At 46.0% G+C, this 13629-nt stretch overlaps 1 protein-coding gene across 1 annotated transcript in view; it reads right to left on the bottom strand.

Annotated features, from left to right (window-relative positions):
• The window catches only part of COPG1 (COPI coat complex subunit gamma 1), a 28416-nt gene extending 15138 nt beyond the window's left edge, over positions 1–13278 (bottom strand). Inside the window, exons 1-13 of the mRNA XM_065407291.1 lie at positions 13242–13278; positions 11631–11683; positions 10668–10748; positions 9305–9376; positions 7509–7588; positions 6434–6509; positions 6128–6220; positions 5047–5133; positions 4725–4882; positions 3900–4033; positions 2895–2962; positions 2103–2291; positions 1522–1617 (exon numbers count right to left, since the gene is read on the bottom strand). Coding sequence (XP_065263363.1) covers positions 1522–1617; positions 2103–2291; positions 2895–2962; positions 3900–4033; positions 4725–4882; positions 5047–5133; positions 6128–6220; positions 6434–6509; positions 7509–7588; positions 9305–9376; positions 10668–10748; positions 11631–11683; positions 13242–13278 — 1224 coding nt within the window. The remainder of the gene's footprint in view (positions 1–1521; positions 1618–2102; positions 2292–2894; positions 2963–3899; positions 4034–4724; positions 4883–5046; positions 5134–6127; positions 6221–6433; positions 6510–7508; positions 7589–9304; positions 9377–10667; positions 10749–11630; positions 11684–13241) is intronic.
• Between the last annotated feature and the right edge of the window lie 351 nt (positions 13279–13629).

Raw genomic sequence — 13629 nt, 5'->3', positions numbered from 1 at the left:
GCTCTTATAAACATGACAGGAATTGGAAGCACATCACAACCCTTAGTTTTTCAATGGGACTTTGGAGTTTCTTCTGTGCTTACTTAGGACCTGCTAATATTCAAGGTCTCTGTGCAGCTCACTCCAAACAGAGAACAATTACAAACACAGCAATTAAAAAGCAAGCCTTAAAGAAGGGGCTGCAGCTGAAGGGTTTACATCTCTTTTAAGAAAGGCCCCATTTTGAGCCACTCTGCTGGTAGAAACATTACATAAAACAACCATATGGGGGGGGGGGGGAAATAATCCCTCTTCCCACACCAGACATCCAAGTGTGAATCACAAAAGCAATACATTAGGTATCAAATGCAGGGCCAATCAAATACAATACATTAGAGTGGGAAATGAAAGATCAGTATCTTCCCTGGCATAACCTGCAACTGGCTACTAAATACACATAAGATTACCTTCAGATGTTACTTACTCATGTTCATTCTGAACAATGGGGGATTAAACAGAGTGATGTCCTCTTATAATTTACGTGCACAATTGTGGGTGCTCTGAATATATTAGGAGCTACATTGGATGAAAGAGCCTTAAAATTGAGTGGTCTGAACTCTGAAACCATATTTCAAAATTATACCAGCCACCCAGGCAGAATCTGCAAAAATGGAATATTCTATTTTCAAAGTACAAGATAAGAGGTCTTGGTATGATCCAAAATGGGAAGTTTTAATAGGCAGAACATGATGTCATAACTGACAATGTTAATGCCAGCTGGGTAGCAGGCATATGTGGAGTCCTGAGTGCTATAGGAGATTATTTAGAAAGGGTTTCAGAAAATCTCACACAGTGCCTTTATGAAATTCTGTATCTGAAGGCACACAGAGAATGGCTTCAGGTACGATCCCTCATTGCAACAGCAGGGGGAGCAGAACTAAAATAGTTTTAGGTCATCTGATAATGGATTTTTGACACAAGACAAGGCTTCTTAGAATTTAATGTCAAAATACAATGGGCAGCAACAGAAGCTGGTTCAATGTTATGCAGACATGTATTGCCAGTGGATCTCCTGTTACGTGCATTTGCTTTGAAAGTTAATAAAGCCCAGCAGCAGAATCCCACTCATGCTGCAAATCAGATCATGGAAACACATTGATAAATAGTTTTTGATGTCACTTTGGAGACAATTGTCACATATCAAGCTTGTCATTTCTACTAACCATGCTTACATTGGGATTGCAAGCTTTTCACCTGCTACATAGCAGGGAGGGATAGCTCAGTGGTTTGAGCATTGGCCTGCTAATCCCAGGGTTGTGAGTTCAATCCTTGAGGGGGCCATTTAGGGATCTGGGGCAAAAATCTGTCTGGGGATTGGTCCTGCTTTGAGCAGGGGGTTGGACTAGATGACCTTCTGAGGTCCCTTCCAACCCTGATAGTCTATGATTCACTTGCTATACAGCACTTAACACTACAGGGCCTCGTTCTTACTGCAATACAAATAAATAATAATAATACAAAGTAGTTGGCCAGTAGCCTTACCTCTTCCCGGAGCATAGTGAAGAGGAAATTCATGAGGACTGCATGCTTACGTGGGTACTTCTGACACAAGGCACTGATAGCCTGCACCACCACGACCTGACCAGGTTTAGAAACAGTGCATTTAACAAGGAGAATTCTGTCTAATTTCAATTTGTTTTTTTCTCCCCTCTACATGAATTTTAAGCTAGACTGAGAAGCCCAGGAGACCAGAGCTCTCCCTTCATCTACAAGATGGGTAGCATGCACTGGAGAAGCAGCCATAGGGATGAGATGGGACTCCTCTCTCCAGGCACTAGTTAGTCCCTGGAGAAGGCTGGTAATGGGGCCCACTGGAATAGGGATTTCATTACTATGGGTAGTCTCCAGAACAGAGCCTACTAATGGTGGCAAGTTATAGAGACTGTGGGATACTTTGGGGATAGGTCAATACCATCATCCCCTTGCACTCATGTCTCCAGCAGATCTGAAGACCAGTTTCTGGACGTGAATGTGGTGTAACCTGACCGAGACTTCAGAAGGCAAGTGTACACAGAGAAAGACAAAGGCCCAGTACAGTTCTCACCAGGGGACACCTTCCATACCTTGAACTCATCTGAGATTTCTGACATGAAGGAGGAGATCTGCTTCATGAGCCGGTCAATGCTGCTCTCACTGCCAGTTTTCAGCAGCGTGGTGATAGCCAGCGTAGCAATGCTGCGGTTGGAATCGGTCACTAGGTTCTCCAGGTCCAGGTTACAGGCAGTCACAGCAGATGGGTGCTTCATGGCAACCTAGTGAGGAGAAACAATGGAATTCACTGAATACATGGAAAGGGCCCAGCTGACAGAACCAAATGCTATACAGACCCTATACAGCACTCAAGCCTGTCTACCAAACCAAATAACAGGTTCTAAGAGGCCATCCCAGATAACTTTACCCTCAGGTGAGTTATCAGCTTTGTTCTCCCAAAGAAATATACCCCCTTCTGAAAGACAGACATTGGTAACATAGCCTTTAAATGCTGTGTGTCCGTTTTCCCGCCCTCCATTTATTAAGGCTCAGACCCTATCCATTGCCACACAGGAAGCCAGAAGTCCCTGCAGGAGGTCTGAACTTCAGTTCTCCATGGACCTCAGCTCTGCAGTGTCTTTGGAGCCAGGCTCAGACCAGCCACTACACAGACTCTGTAGCTCTTCCCTTTGGAATTGAAGGGAGCAAAGTAAAGGCTATGAAAGGTGTGTGGGACAGGGAGGGAGGAGGGGAAGAGTGATAGAAATCAAATCTTTACATAGCCTGGCCCCCTTTTTCTTCTCTGGACCCTGGACCTGGGGGGGTCTGGAACTCATCATCCAGGGGAGGCGAAAGCTATTCCAACTCCTAGAACACAGTCTTACCTTGTTGAGGGTGCGGACAGCTGCATATCTAAGAGCTGCTTTCGGGGAGCTGCAGAACAACTGTAACACTGAAACAGCATTAAATGCAGACATTTAGAAATCGATGAACCAGGAGTGCCCCACACCCCGCACAAAAGATTCTGATTCACTGTAAGAGCAACGGTGAGCAGGGAATAATTGGAAGCTCTCTGGATTTACTCTCTCAGAATCATAGGGACCCATGGAAGGTTAGCTAGTCTGGTGGTTTTCAACAAGTGGTCCGCGGACACCTGGGGGCCCACAGACAATGCCTAAGGGGTCTGCGAAAGGTTGTCGTTACCATAGAACAGTGGTTTTCAACATGTGGTCCATGGACTATATCTAAGATTTCCAAAGGGGACCACGTTTCCATTTGAAATTGAAAACCACTGAGCAAGTCCATCTCCCTCCTTTCCCTAACATCACTAAAAGATGCTCATCAAGCCATGATTCAGAAATTTCTATCTCCATCCCCTAGTTGATCTTCCCATTGAACCTTTATTTCGACTGCTACTTAAACCCATTTTTTCTTGTTACAGTTTAAATCCCATTCTATTCCATGTGTTGTTGGCCAACAGAGAGCATTGTTATTGCAGATGGAGGTCTCCTACACACACCTTCCCCAGAGCCCAAATGCAACACCTCAGTGAGCATCTGAACTCCATGGGGCTGGGAAGCTAGAGCCCCCTGGTTGCTTCAGAATCCAGGTCTCTCACAGAGCTGCTGGCAGGTCACAAGGCAAAAGGATTTTTGTTGTTGTTGCTAATTAAAATGAGACTGCATCGTAGAGACACAGACCCTAGAACAATCCACACTAAATGCAGCAGGGAAATACCTTCTAGCACCAGCAAAGACATATATAGGCAATAATGACATCTCAACAAGCTTCAGTACTAATAAAGGCCTTACATCGCAGGGTAGTCAGCAAATGCAATTATCATAGGCCCACAATCCCCCAGTTACACCCTTAAATAGCACTTGACTTACCAGACACGGCAGGTGCCAGCTCTTTGGCAGTGCAACTAGGCAGGTTAACAATGGCAGAAGCAGCTTCATAGACCACCATCTCGTGTTTGTTTCTTAAGCAGTTCTCAATGAAATCAAACAAGGGGCTGTCATGGCTAGGAGACAAAGTCAAGAAATTAAAAGGAGCCTTAGGCACTAGGAGGACAGACTGGGCTGGCAGAGAAGGAATGGCTCTCAGAGCTACTGGAAGTTGCATTTTATGAAAAAGAAATATGATTGTAATCAGTTTGTGTTCAGTTAAGGCTTTGTGGTTGTCACTATGCTGCAGTAATTTGCATTGCAGGGATAGAACTGAGACCCTCCTACTCCAAAAGCATAGACCCCTCCCTGATGAACTAAAGGGGAATTTCCATTAGCTGTTAGACATATAGGGCTCATGACAATCAATAGTGCAGTTCTGGTGCTATCCAGCAGAGGGCAATGATACATACACACTAGCCACTTGATTACAATAGGCTATGGAAAATCAAATGAAAGATTTCAATGAAGTGTGAGAACCGTACACAAGCGGACAGCATAAACATGGAAGCAAAGTGCCAGATCACCAAACACCTGGATTAGACTCACATAGATTGTCCAGTTACAAAATAAAAGTGACAGGGAATCACCTCCCACTCCCTTTTCTGTGCTATGTTTTAACTATTAATAAAAGGAAAGGGGTTGCATCATCTTGCATGTTATTTCTTAAAGGTTTAAACAAAACCAGATAACAGGACAAGCCTGTAAGAGGAGATTCCTCAGATCCCACTTTGTAAGTCTTCCAATGTGGCAAAATAACTTCCTCACCTTCCAGCCTCTTCCTCCAGCAATTTGCTGGCCACTCGGATCATCATGCAGTAGGCAAAGGGCGACTTCAGGCCATGACGCATGAACTTGCTGAGCATCTTGTTGACTGCCAGACGGTCATTCTTACGCACGTGGTAGAGTAAGCCGAGGGCATGATACTGTGCAGATTAGCAAAGGAGAAAAGAAAGGGATTCACAAACCACATGCTATGTTATTTATGCATTTACTCATCTATGGCCCAGAGATGTACAACTGAGCTTGGAGAATACCAAAACCCCTGATCTGCTCTTTGATCTATTGCATGCGCCTGAGGGTTTCTTACCTGCACCATGATATTGTCACTGGAAGCTGCCTCCTGCGCTTCGTTCACCCAGCGTTTTACCACATCAAAGCTGGTCTTCAGCAGGTGCTGTGGGCACAGAATAACTCATAAGAAAAGAGCCCATCAAGGTCCAGGATAAACTAATATGAATCAGTGAATCACAAAAACAGCAACAACCCCCATCTTCTCCAACTTGGGTTCTGGAGAGAATGATATAGACCTACTTCATAGGGGTGTTGTTCATCAACATTAGTACATGGAGGACAAAGGGAGAATCTTAATAATGATGGATTTATATTCCAGTAATTCCCTGAGGCCCCAATCAGGATTGAAGCCACACTGTGCTGGGTGACCAACACCCTCTCCTCCCCCCCCCCCCAAATAAAACCTCAGTCCCTGCCCAGAAGAGCTTGCCATCTAATTCCAACATTGTCTCAGTTAAGCAATTTCAAATCTACTTTTACAGAAAAACAAATCACCAGACCTGAAGGGATTTCTGCTTTCCCCTGGCTCCAGTCTCACAGCTCTCATTAATGAGAGGAAGAATTATACACACCACAATGGAGGAGAAGCCCTGTGTCTGATGTCATGACACCTCCACAAAGCACCATGTAAACTTCCTGCCAGAGTGACCACAAGTGGGAGATTTCCTGGCGGCCAGGCTGTTCCCGCACAAATGCTATTTCTCATCGGGTTCTGATCCAAGTCCAGTTTTAAATCCAAGACCAAATTCTGCAGACTGACATTCAGGGTAAATGCTGTCCATGGGAGATGTGAGCATTACAAAGGACCATGGGTCAAAAAGCTAGTCCAGCATGAGTAGGCCCAGTAAGCTTCCTCCTCCTATCATGCCTATTTCCCAAATGGACCAATGCAGACCCACAGAGGATGTGACTCAGTGTTGTCAAGTGTGTCCTAGTCAAACATACTTCATATTTAAAGAAAATTTTTCTCTACTGAAAAGACGGCTCCTATTTTAACATGTGAAGATACTGGAGAACGTGCTGCTCAGCTCCCAACACAGATATTTGTTTCCTGGTTTAACTGGCCCTCACACAAATCCCTGCAGGTGCATACGTACCAATGATGACACTAGGGCAGAGCTGGACACACTGGGCACCTTGTCCACAATCGCCTGCTTCATGTAGCGCTCAATGGCCTGCAGCATGGTACTCTGCAGAGAGGGAAAATGAGAACCAACTCCTTTGAGGAGTTACAAGGAAAGCTGACAAGACTGCAAGGGACGGGGGGGGGGGGGGGGGGGAGAAAAAGGAAAAGCAAGGCCAGATATGGGATGCAAGGGGAGGGTTGGGAGGAGCAGGCAGACAGGACCAAGAAGATAAGGGCCCAGCAACACGCAATCGCCTGAGTAGCAGGTGGCACTTACATCAGTGATTTGGCAGAGTGCTCTCACAGCAGGACCTCGGTAATTGTCGTCCTTCCCAGTCATGTCTTTGGTTAAACTGTATAAACGTGAAGGAAGTTTTTCAGTATTGTGTATTTTACCCACTAGTGCTATAAAAAGCACACAAACAGTGTTGCACATACCAACACATGGGCACTGGATTTCACAGCCAAAATCCACAATAAGAGGGTGAGAGGATACGACAATGCTGCCTTCAGCCTAGTCCTGCTCCAATCGGGAAAGTTTGGTCACAAGAGGAATGACAGGAGCCCTTATGCCATTCAGATCACCTCAAGAGACCAAAACACCAATGCAGCTCCTTAGAGTTAAAGGATAGAGTAATGTCTGGATTCCTTCCTGAACATCCTGCCCTTGCCCAAGGCAATGGACTGTGTTTGATGCAATACTACATGTGGGGGAGGGGACTGACAGTCCGTATACGTGGGGGCTGATTTCTAAATGCTGCATGGGGGGGGATGCACCTTTGCAATTCCCATCAACTCTATCATTGCTGTCTCCCACTGCAGCAGCCTCCTTTTAGATCAGGACTTCCCATTGGGAAATCAGTGGTTCAGAGATGATGTGTCAGAGAGGGCTTGGGCCCAAGTAGTGGGGTATGTTAAGCAGCGCCCAGTGAGGTTAGAACAATAGAAGTCACATGGCCAAATCCCTGCCTACCTATTTGGCAATGTATCCCACAGAGAACACTTCAAGACTCTGAGAAATGTCGAAGTGCTCAGACAGAAAAGCAAGAGTTAAAAAATAGCCCTTTACAAAAGAAGGTGATCAGATGCCATAGTGTGGGCACAGCATGGGAACCCAGAGAGTCAAACTAAACACACAAGGGCCTGGCATATGGTATTTGCTGCACTGTCCGTTCACATATATTGTTGGGATTTCAGTGCCTATATTTCAATGGCCCCCTTTAAACAAGAGCATTTCCTCAGCTTCATACCTCCCTGCAGGGATCACAGCTATCTAGATGGCCGGAGAAGACTTGTTGCAAGGAACATGCAAATAGCAGTGAAAGGAAGGGGGCACCCCAGCGAGGACTCACCTACTGGTCACAATGATGACATCCTCAGAGATGGAGGACATCTCTTTGATGGTCAGGTAACACATCCTGCGAAGAGTCGGCTGGCAGGGAAAACAGGCAACACAAGCATTAGCTGGAAGCACACCAACCCTGGCAGGATGGCCAGAGTTGCCAACTCTCATGATTTATTATTGAAAATCTGATGATATTTGTCATTTTCCTTTAAATCCCAGCTCCTGGAGCCAAGTGACTATGTGAGAATCTCAGCTTTCATTTAAAAAATAAAAATAAAAATAAAAGGAAGGGGGAAATCCTGCCCCCATTGAAGTCAATGGAAATTTTGACATTGACTTAAATGGGGGCAGGATTTCATCCTGTGCTTTGTGGTGCTCATGGTTACAGAGAAAAGCTTGGAAGTGTGACCTGAGGGAACTCTCAAGGCTCAGACACCAAAAGGCCAATAACAAGAACCAGACTTTTTTTTTTTTTTTTTTAAATGATCAGATTTTTAAGCCAATTTCATGATTTTGAGTCCTGACTCATGATTTTGAACACATGGGGCTGGCAATACTGGGTACTCCGCTGCTCATCATACCCTGTAGGGAGGCACCAACAGAGTGTTTGCTGCTGGACTGCTCGGAACTGCAGCACCACTTGTCTAGTTGGTTACTGGAGTGGTGCTAGTTCTTTGCCTCCTTCAGGTACTGCTATGGGCAGGGAGGAAGGTCACTTTATCATGGGGCACACAGCAAGGCAGACCATCATCTATTACATATGTGTACAGTGCTTAGCACAATGGGGCCCAAGCTGGTCATAACTTTTAAGGACTCCCACAGTATAAATGTTAAATAGTAAAGGCACTTAAGATGGAAGAGCCCAGATGGATGGTGAAGCCTGATGAGTGTGTCTTATCAGATGGTTTGGTTATGCAGATAGCACACATTTGGAAGAGCTGGGAATGAAGGGATGGTGAAGAAAGCCATTTGCACATGGTGACTCTCTGAATACTTTATGTGATAGCACTAGCCATTAAAAAGTTCATTTGCTTTTTATTTTTGAATGGGAAGGTTCCCAGCCAGGAAATGGAGTCACCCTTTCCCTTCAATATATTTGTCTGTAGGTTGTATTAGCATTAGCTAAAGTGCTATCTACTTTGATATGCAGCTTCAGAACCTTTGTGCAGGTTCTCACCCTCTGTAGGAATCTCCCAAAGAAGTGCTTCTCTACACACAGACTTTGTGGAAATCAAAGCACACTATGGAACTTTTAATGTGCAGTAGCAGGGTCCACAGAGCAGTGTGTGTGTGGCAAGCTAAATAGTAATAATATATGGAGATATACCTATCTCATAGAACTGGAAGGGACCCTGAAAGGTCATCGAGTCCAGCCCCCTGCCTTCACTAGCAGGACCAAGTACTGATTTTGCCCCAGATCCCTAAATGGCCCCCTCAAGGATTGAACTCACAACCCTGGGTTTAGCAGGCCAATGCTCAAACCACTGAGCTATCCCTCCCCCCATAAGCTAGTGTGCTCTAGATTCACACCCCATCTTGCCACATACAAAGTCTTCATGTAGACAAGCCCCAAGTCACCAAAGAGCAACAGGGAAAAATGAGGCACTACTAAGATGTCAGTAACTAGAAACAGATGCACTTCATAACAATCATGTGCATGTGGGGGGTATGGATCAAGTGATTCTACCCGGGGAGAGCAGCTTGTCACATAAAGAGATAGCTCAGGGCTGAATGTGAGGCTCTCACCAGCATCACATCCTGCTAGACAGATGTACACACAAAATGCATAAGTATAGGACATACATCATTGGACTGGAACAGCTTGGTCATGGCAAAGAAGGATTCCGTAGCTTCCATCACACCCAGGTGCTCCCCCTAGAATGGGCAAAATAGGGACAAAAATTCTTATTTACAAAAAAGCAGTTTTTGTACAGGTTAAAAGTTCCAGGACAACAGACTATTTATCCAAAGAACAGGTACAGCTTGGGTCATGACCAGGTGAGTTCCCCCCAAGTTTGCCTCAACACTGGCAGGGAGGAACCACCTCCAATGCCCATCGATAGGGCCCTACCAAATTCACAGCCGTGAAAAATGCGTCGTGGACCATGAATTCTGGTCTTTTGTGTGCTTTTACTCTATACTATACAGATTTCATAGGGGAGACCAGCATTTCTCAAACTGGGGTCCCAACCCAAAAAAGGATGGGGGGGATTCGCATGGTTATTGTGGGGAATCGCGGTATTGCCACCCTTCCTTCTGCGCTGCCTTCAGAGCTGGATGGCCGGAGTGCGGTGGCTGCTGGCCAGGCGCTCAGCTCTGAAGGCGGCGCCCCACCAGTAGCAGTGCAGCATTACCAGACCATGCTCTCCTTATGCGCTGCTGCCTTCAGAGTTGGGTCAGGACCCCCACAGTTACAACACCGTGAACTTTCAGATTTAAACATCTGAAATCATGACATTTACGATTTAAAAAATCCTATGACCCTGAAATTGGCCAAAATGGACCGTGAATTTGGTAGGGCCCATCGACACTAGAAATTGGCCTGCGTGGCCCCCTGATGTGGCGCTGAAAGTGGTTTAATTGCTGGCATAGGTGGAAGAAAACCTTACTCAGCACTGTTACAGAAGCATGACAACATCTGTCAGCGACAAGCCAATGTCCTGAAGGATGAGAAAGGAGTTCAGACTACATAGCCCATTCAATACTCCATCTCAGCTGAGATAGCTAATAAGGGGCCAGTTAGGTCCAGATTTTTAAAAGTAGTTAGGTACCTAAAGATGCAGATTAGACACTGAGTGGGATTTATAAAATCCCACTAGGCGCCTACCTGCTTCTTTAGGTGCCTAAATACCTTTATAAATCTGGTTCTTAGTAACCACTGGTATGTGAATACCTGATCACTAGGAGTTGGATTTAGAACCAAGGTGGTCATCAAACAGCTGTAAGACAATAACTTCCAGTTGCTACCAATCTGTGCATTTTGTTTTTTAAATTGCCCATTCTATCACTCCAGAACTCTTTGGGCCTGGAGAAAGTGGTAACTTACTGGAACAGCTGTTTAAGTAACATTTCATAAGGCACTAGCTAAAATTAGCAGGCCAGACTAGTTTATAAAAGAAAAACGTTTAAAATCTAAAGAACTCCTCGCTCATGTTCTCTCCATTACCTGGTTTATGAGGTACAGAATCTTGGTGAGGATGTGAGCACATTTCCGAGGGTTTATTGGCGTCTCATTAAACACCCGAGCCTAGAAACAAACAAAAGCATGAAGAAGAGCCCAGAAGACAGTCTCTGTGACAGTTTATCTAACACATTGTGTGAACTGAGCCACTGATGCAAGTTACAGACTGGATATTTTAGGATTCTCTCGATGACTTCAGATCAGACTTTCTCAGTTTGCGACAAAAGAGATGCCCGCACCTTCCCAACAACCATCCCTACTAACTCACCATGGGATCTGAAAGCCACACTGTGATAAAGGTTCTATAGGCCAAATTTCAATCTCAGCTACACTCATGCAACCCCACTGTAAGAGGAACAATTCTGGTGACGATGCACAAACCAGAATAGAATCTAACTCCCTCTCTCAGAGCGGAGCTGTTTCTGCAGGGCTAACAAGAGCAAACAGTACTAAAAATGTTATTTCTGTCACTGAAGTGAACAGATATAACTCTGAATTTCAAGGAGCAGGTCTGCGGACAAAAAAAAAAGGCCTTTTTAAAAACAAAGTCATTTTTCAGAGCAGACCCACCCTTTAAAGGCAAAGATTGTCCAATAGCCAACCACATCCTGTTTTTTAATTTCCCTATCCTACTAGAATTTTAGGGCACCCAAGGCAGATTCCCCCCCTAGTAAGAAGAGTTGGGAAAAACTGGGAAAATCTATTCTTCCTACATCCATTTACTCACATTTACAGTTTACTAACTCTTTTCATTGTTATACAAACATGATCCAATTGTGCCCCCTCCAAAAAAAATCAATGGGAACTTCCCCTTTGCTATTTATTTAAATACCAGCAGGATTGGGACAAAAGTGTAGTTAATTTCTAAAGATCTCTAACTTCCTACCCCAGAGAGGAGACTATAACACTGAGGATGTCCATAAAAGACATAGGATTTTTACAATTTACCTCTTGCAACACTGCACTCTTCTCCAGGTGCTGGAATGGATTGGAACCTCCACCTATGAAATAAGATAATTAACAATGGTGATCCCAGGAATTGTGCTGTGTGAAAAGACACTAGAAAGCCTCCCTTTTGATCATACCTTTTACGCCTACATCTTAAAATAGCTTAAACATGAACTCACTTTTCAGAGAATTTTCCAAAAACATCAAGTGATTGTTGTTGTTTTTCTTGGCATTTCTAATTAGTAACATAAAATGCATTAGTATAGGGATGATTCTTACAACTACTGGTCCCAGTTTGTGATGCTTCAAGTCCAGATCATAACAGACCATTGCATTCTGCTGATTCTTAGGGAAGTAAGATGCAGCCATTAGGCTCAGAATAAGTTACAAAGACAGTACCTGGCTGGGCAAAGCTTGGACGCTTACATGTTGGAGTGGGAAAATAAGAATGAGAAGTGAGTAGGTTAGCATAAAATCCCAGTGTGTGCATGTGCACATGTTCCAAAGAGGGATTTGAAAAAGCAAATCCTAGTAATTTTACTGGCAACTACGTACAACTAACTCTGCATCCTGACAGCCACTCTGACCTCTATTTGTGATTCTAAAATCTGCCATTAACAGCAACAATCATCATCAATTACTTCACCCTTCTCTAGCACCTTCCATCTAAGCAGCTCAAAGCACTTTACATATTTTGATCTAAACAATTATCCCTATTTTAGAGATGGCGAAAACTGAGGCACAGAGAAGTTAAGGGCTACACTTTCAAACATGGCCTCTGTTTTTGGGTGACCAACTTGATATGCTTTGGGTCTGATTTTCAGATGTGCTCTAAATTGACTTCAATTTGTGTTGGGGGTGCTCAGAACCGTTACATGTCTAAAGTTGGGCCCCCAAAATTAGAGTCCACTTTTGAAAATATGTCCTTAAGTCACTTGACCCAGACCACATAAGAAGTCTGCTTTATAAACTTGCAATTGGAACATCAGAATATCAGCCATATATTTTTAAAAGCTATCCACATGTATGCCAGGTAGGCCAGTGACTGATTTGGGGGTCAAAGAGCTAGGAGACCGGGCAGGGAAGAGAAGAGGAGGCAGAGCATGACGGGACGGAGTAGTTAGGGTTTCTCTAGATGTCATTTCAGGTGCATCCTCTTTAATCACCTGCCCCTCGCTGTGCAGCTGGCTTTGGGACATCACTGCAGTGCAACGGGTAAATAAGGACTTCTATAAGTCAGTGGGGCGCTAGGTGAGGTGAGCAGCCCAGGAAATAAAGGACCCCACAACTTCAAGTGGCTGGGTCTGCAAAGTTGGCGTGGGCAGCCAGAGCCCTGGGGAGCGCTGTGGGCAGAGTTAAGGAGAACGCCTGGAAAGGTCACTAGCCGGGGGCACCTCACAAGCCGAGCCGGGAAGGGGCCGAGACCCGGGGCAAAGGGCTGAACGGACACTGCAAGGCAGCGCCCACCCCTGGAGCCGCGAGGCCGGGCCCGGAGACCAGCTCAGAAGGAGACCCCAGGCAGCGGCTGGGGGAGGCGGGCAGCGCTGACGGGGACAGACAGAGGGTCCCACGTCGGCACATTCCCCCGGGACGGGGCCGTCACACACTCACCGGCCTCCTCATCCTTCTTATCAAACTTCTTCAGCATCCTGCCCCGGGCTGGGGGCGCGGGGCCTGGGGCGCGCGGGGCGGGGGGGTCTCTAGCCCAGCACCTCCACTTCCGGCTGCGGCGCCGCTTCCTGCCAGCCTGTCACTGGGACAGCTCAGCCGGACAGCGCCGCGCACGCGCGTTCAGGCCTGGAGGCTGGTCGGGCTGACGTGGCTGCCTGGCCCAACGCCCGACAAGGGGAGGAGGCGTTGGCGCTGTGCGTGGGCGGGGCAGTGACTGAGGGGGACCCAGAGCCTGGGGGCAGTGATTGGGGCGGGGCAGTGACTGAGGGGGGCCCAGAGCCTGGGGGCAGTGATGGGGGCGGGGCAGTGACTGAGGGGGGCAGTGACG

Source organism: Emys orbicularis, chromosome 7 (assembly GCF_028017835.1).
Source record: "Emys orbicularis isolate rEmyOrb1 chromosome 7, rEmyOrb1.hap1, whole genome shotgun sequence".
NCBI classification, from domain to species: Eukaryota; Metazoa; Chordata; order Testudines; family Emydidae; genus Emys; species Emys orbicularis.
Note: the sequence above shows the minus strand (reverse complement) of the source record. Positions and strands in the feature narration are given on the sequence as shown.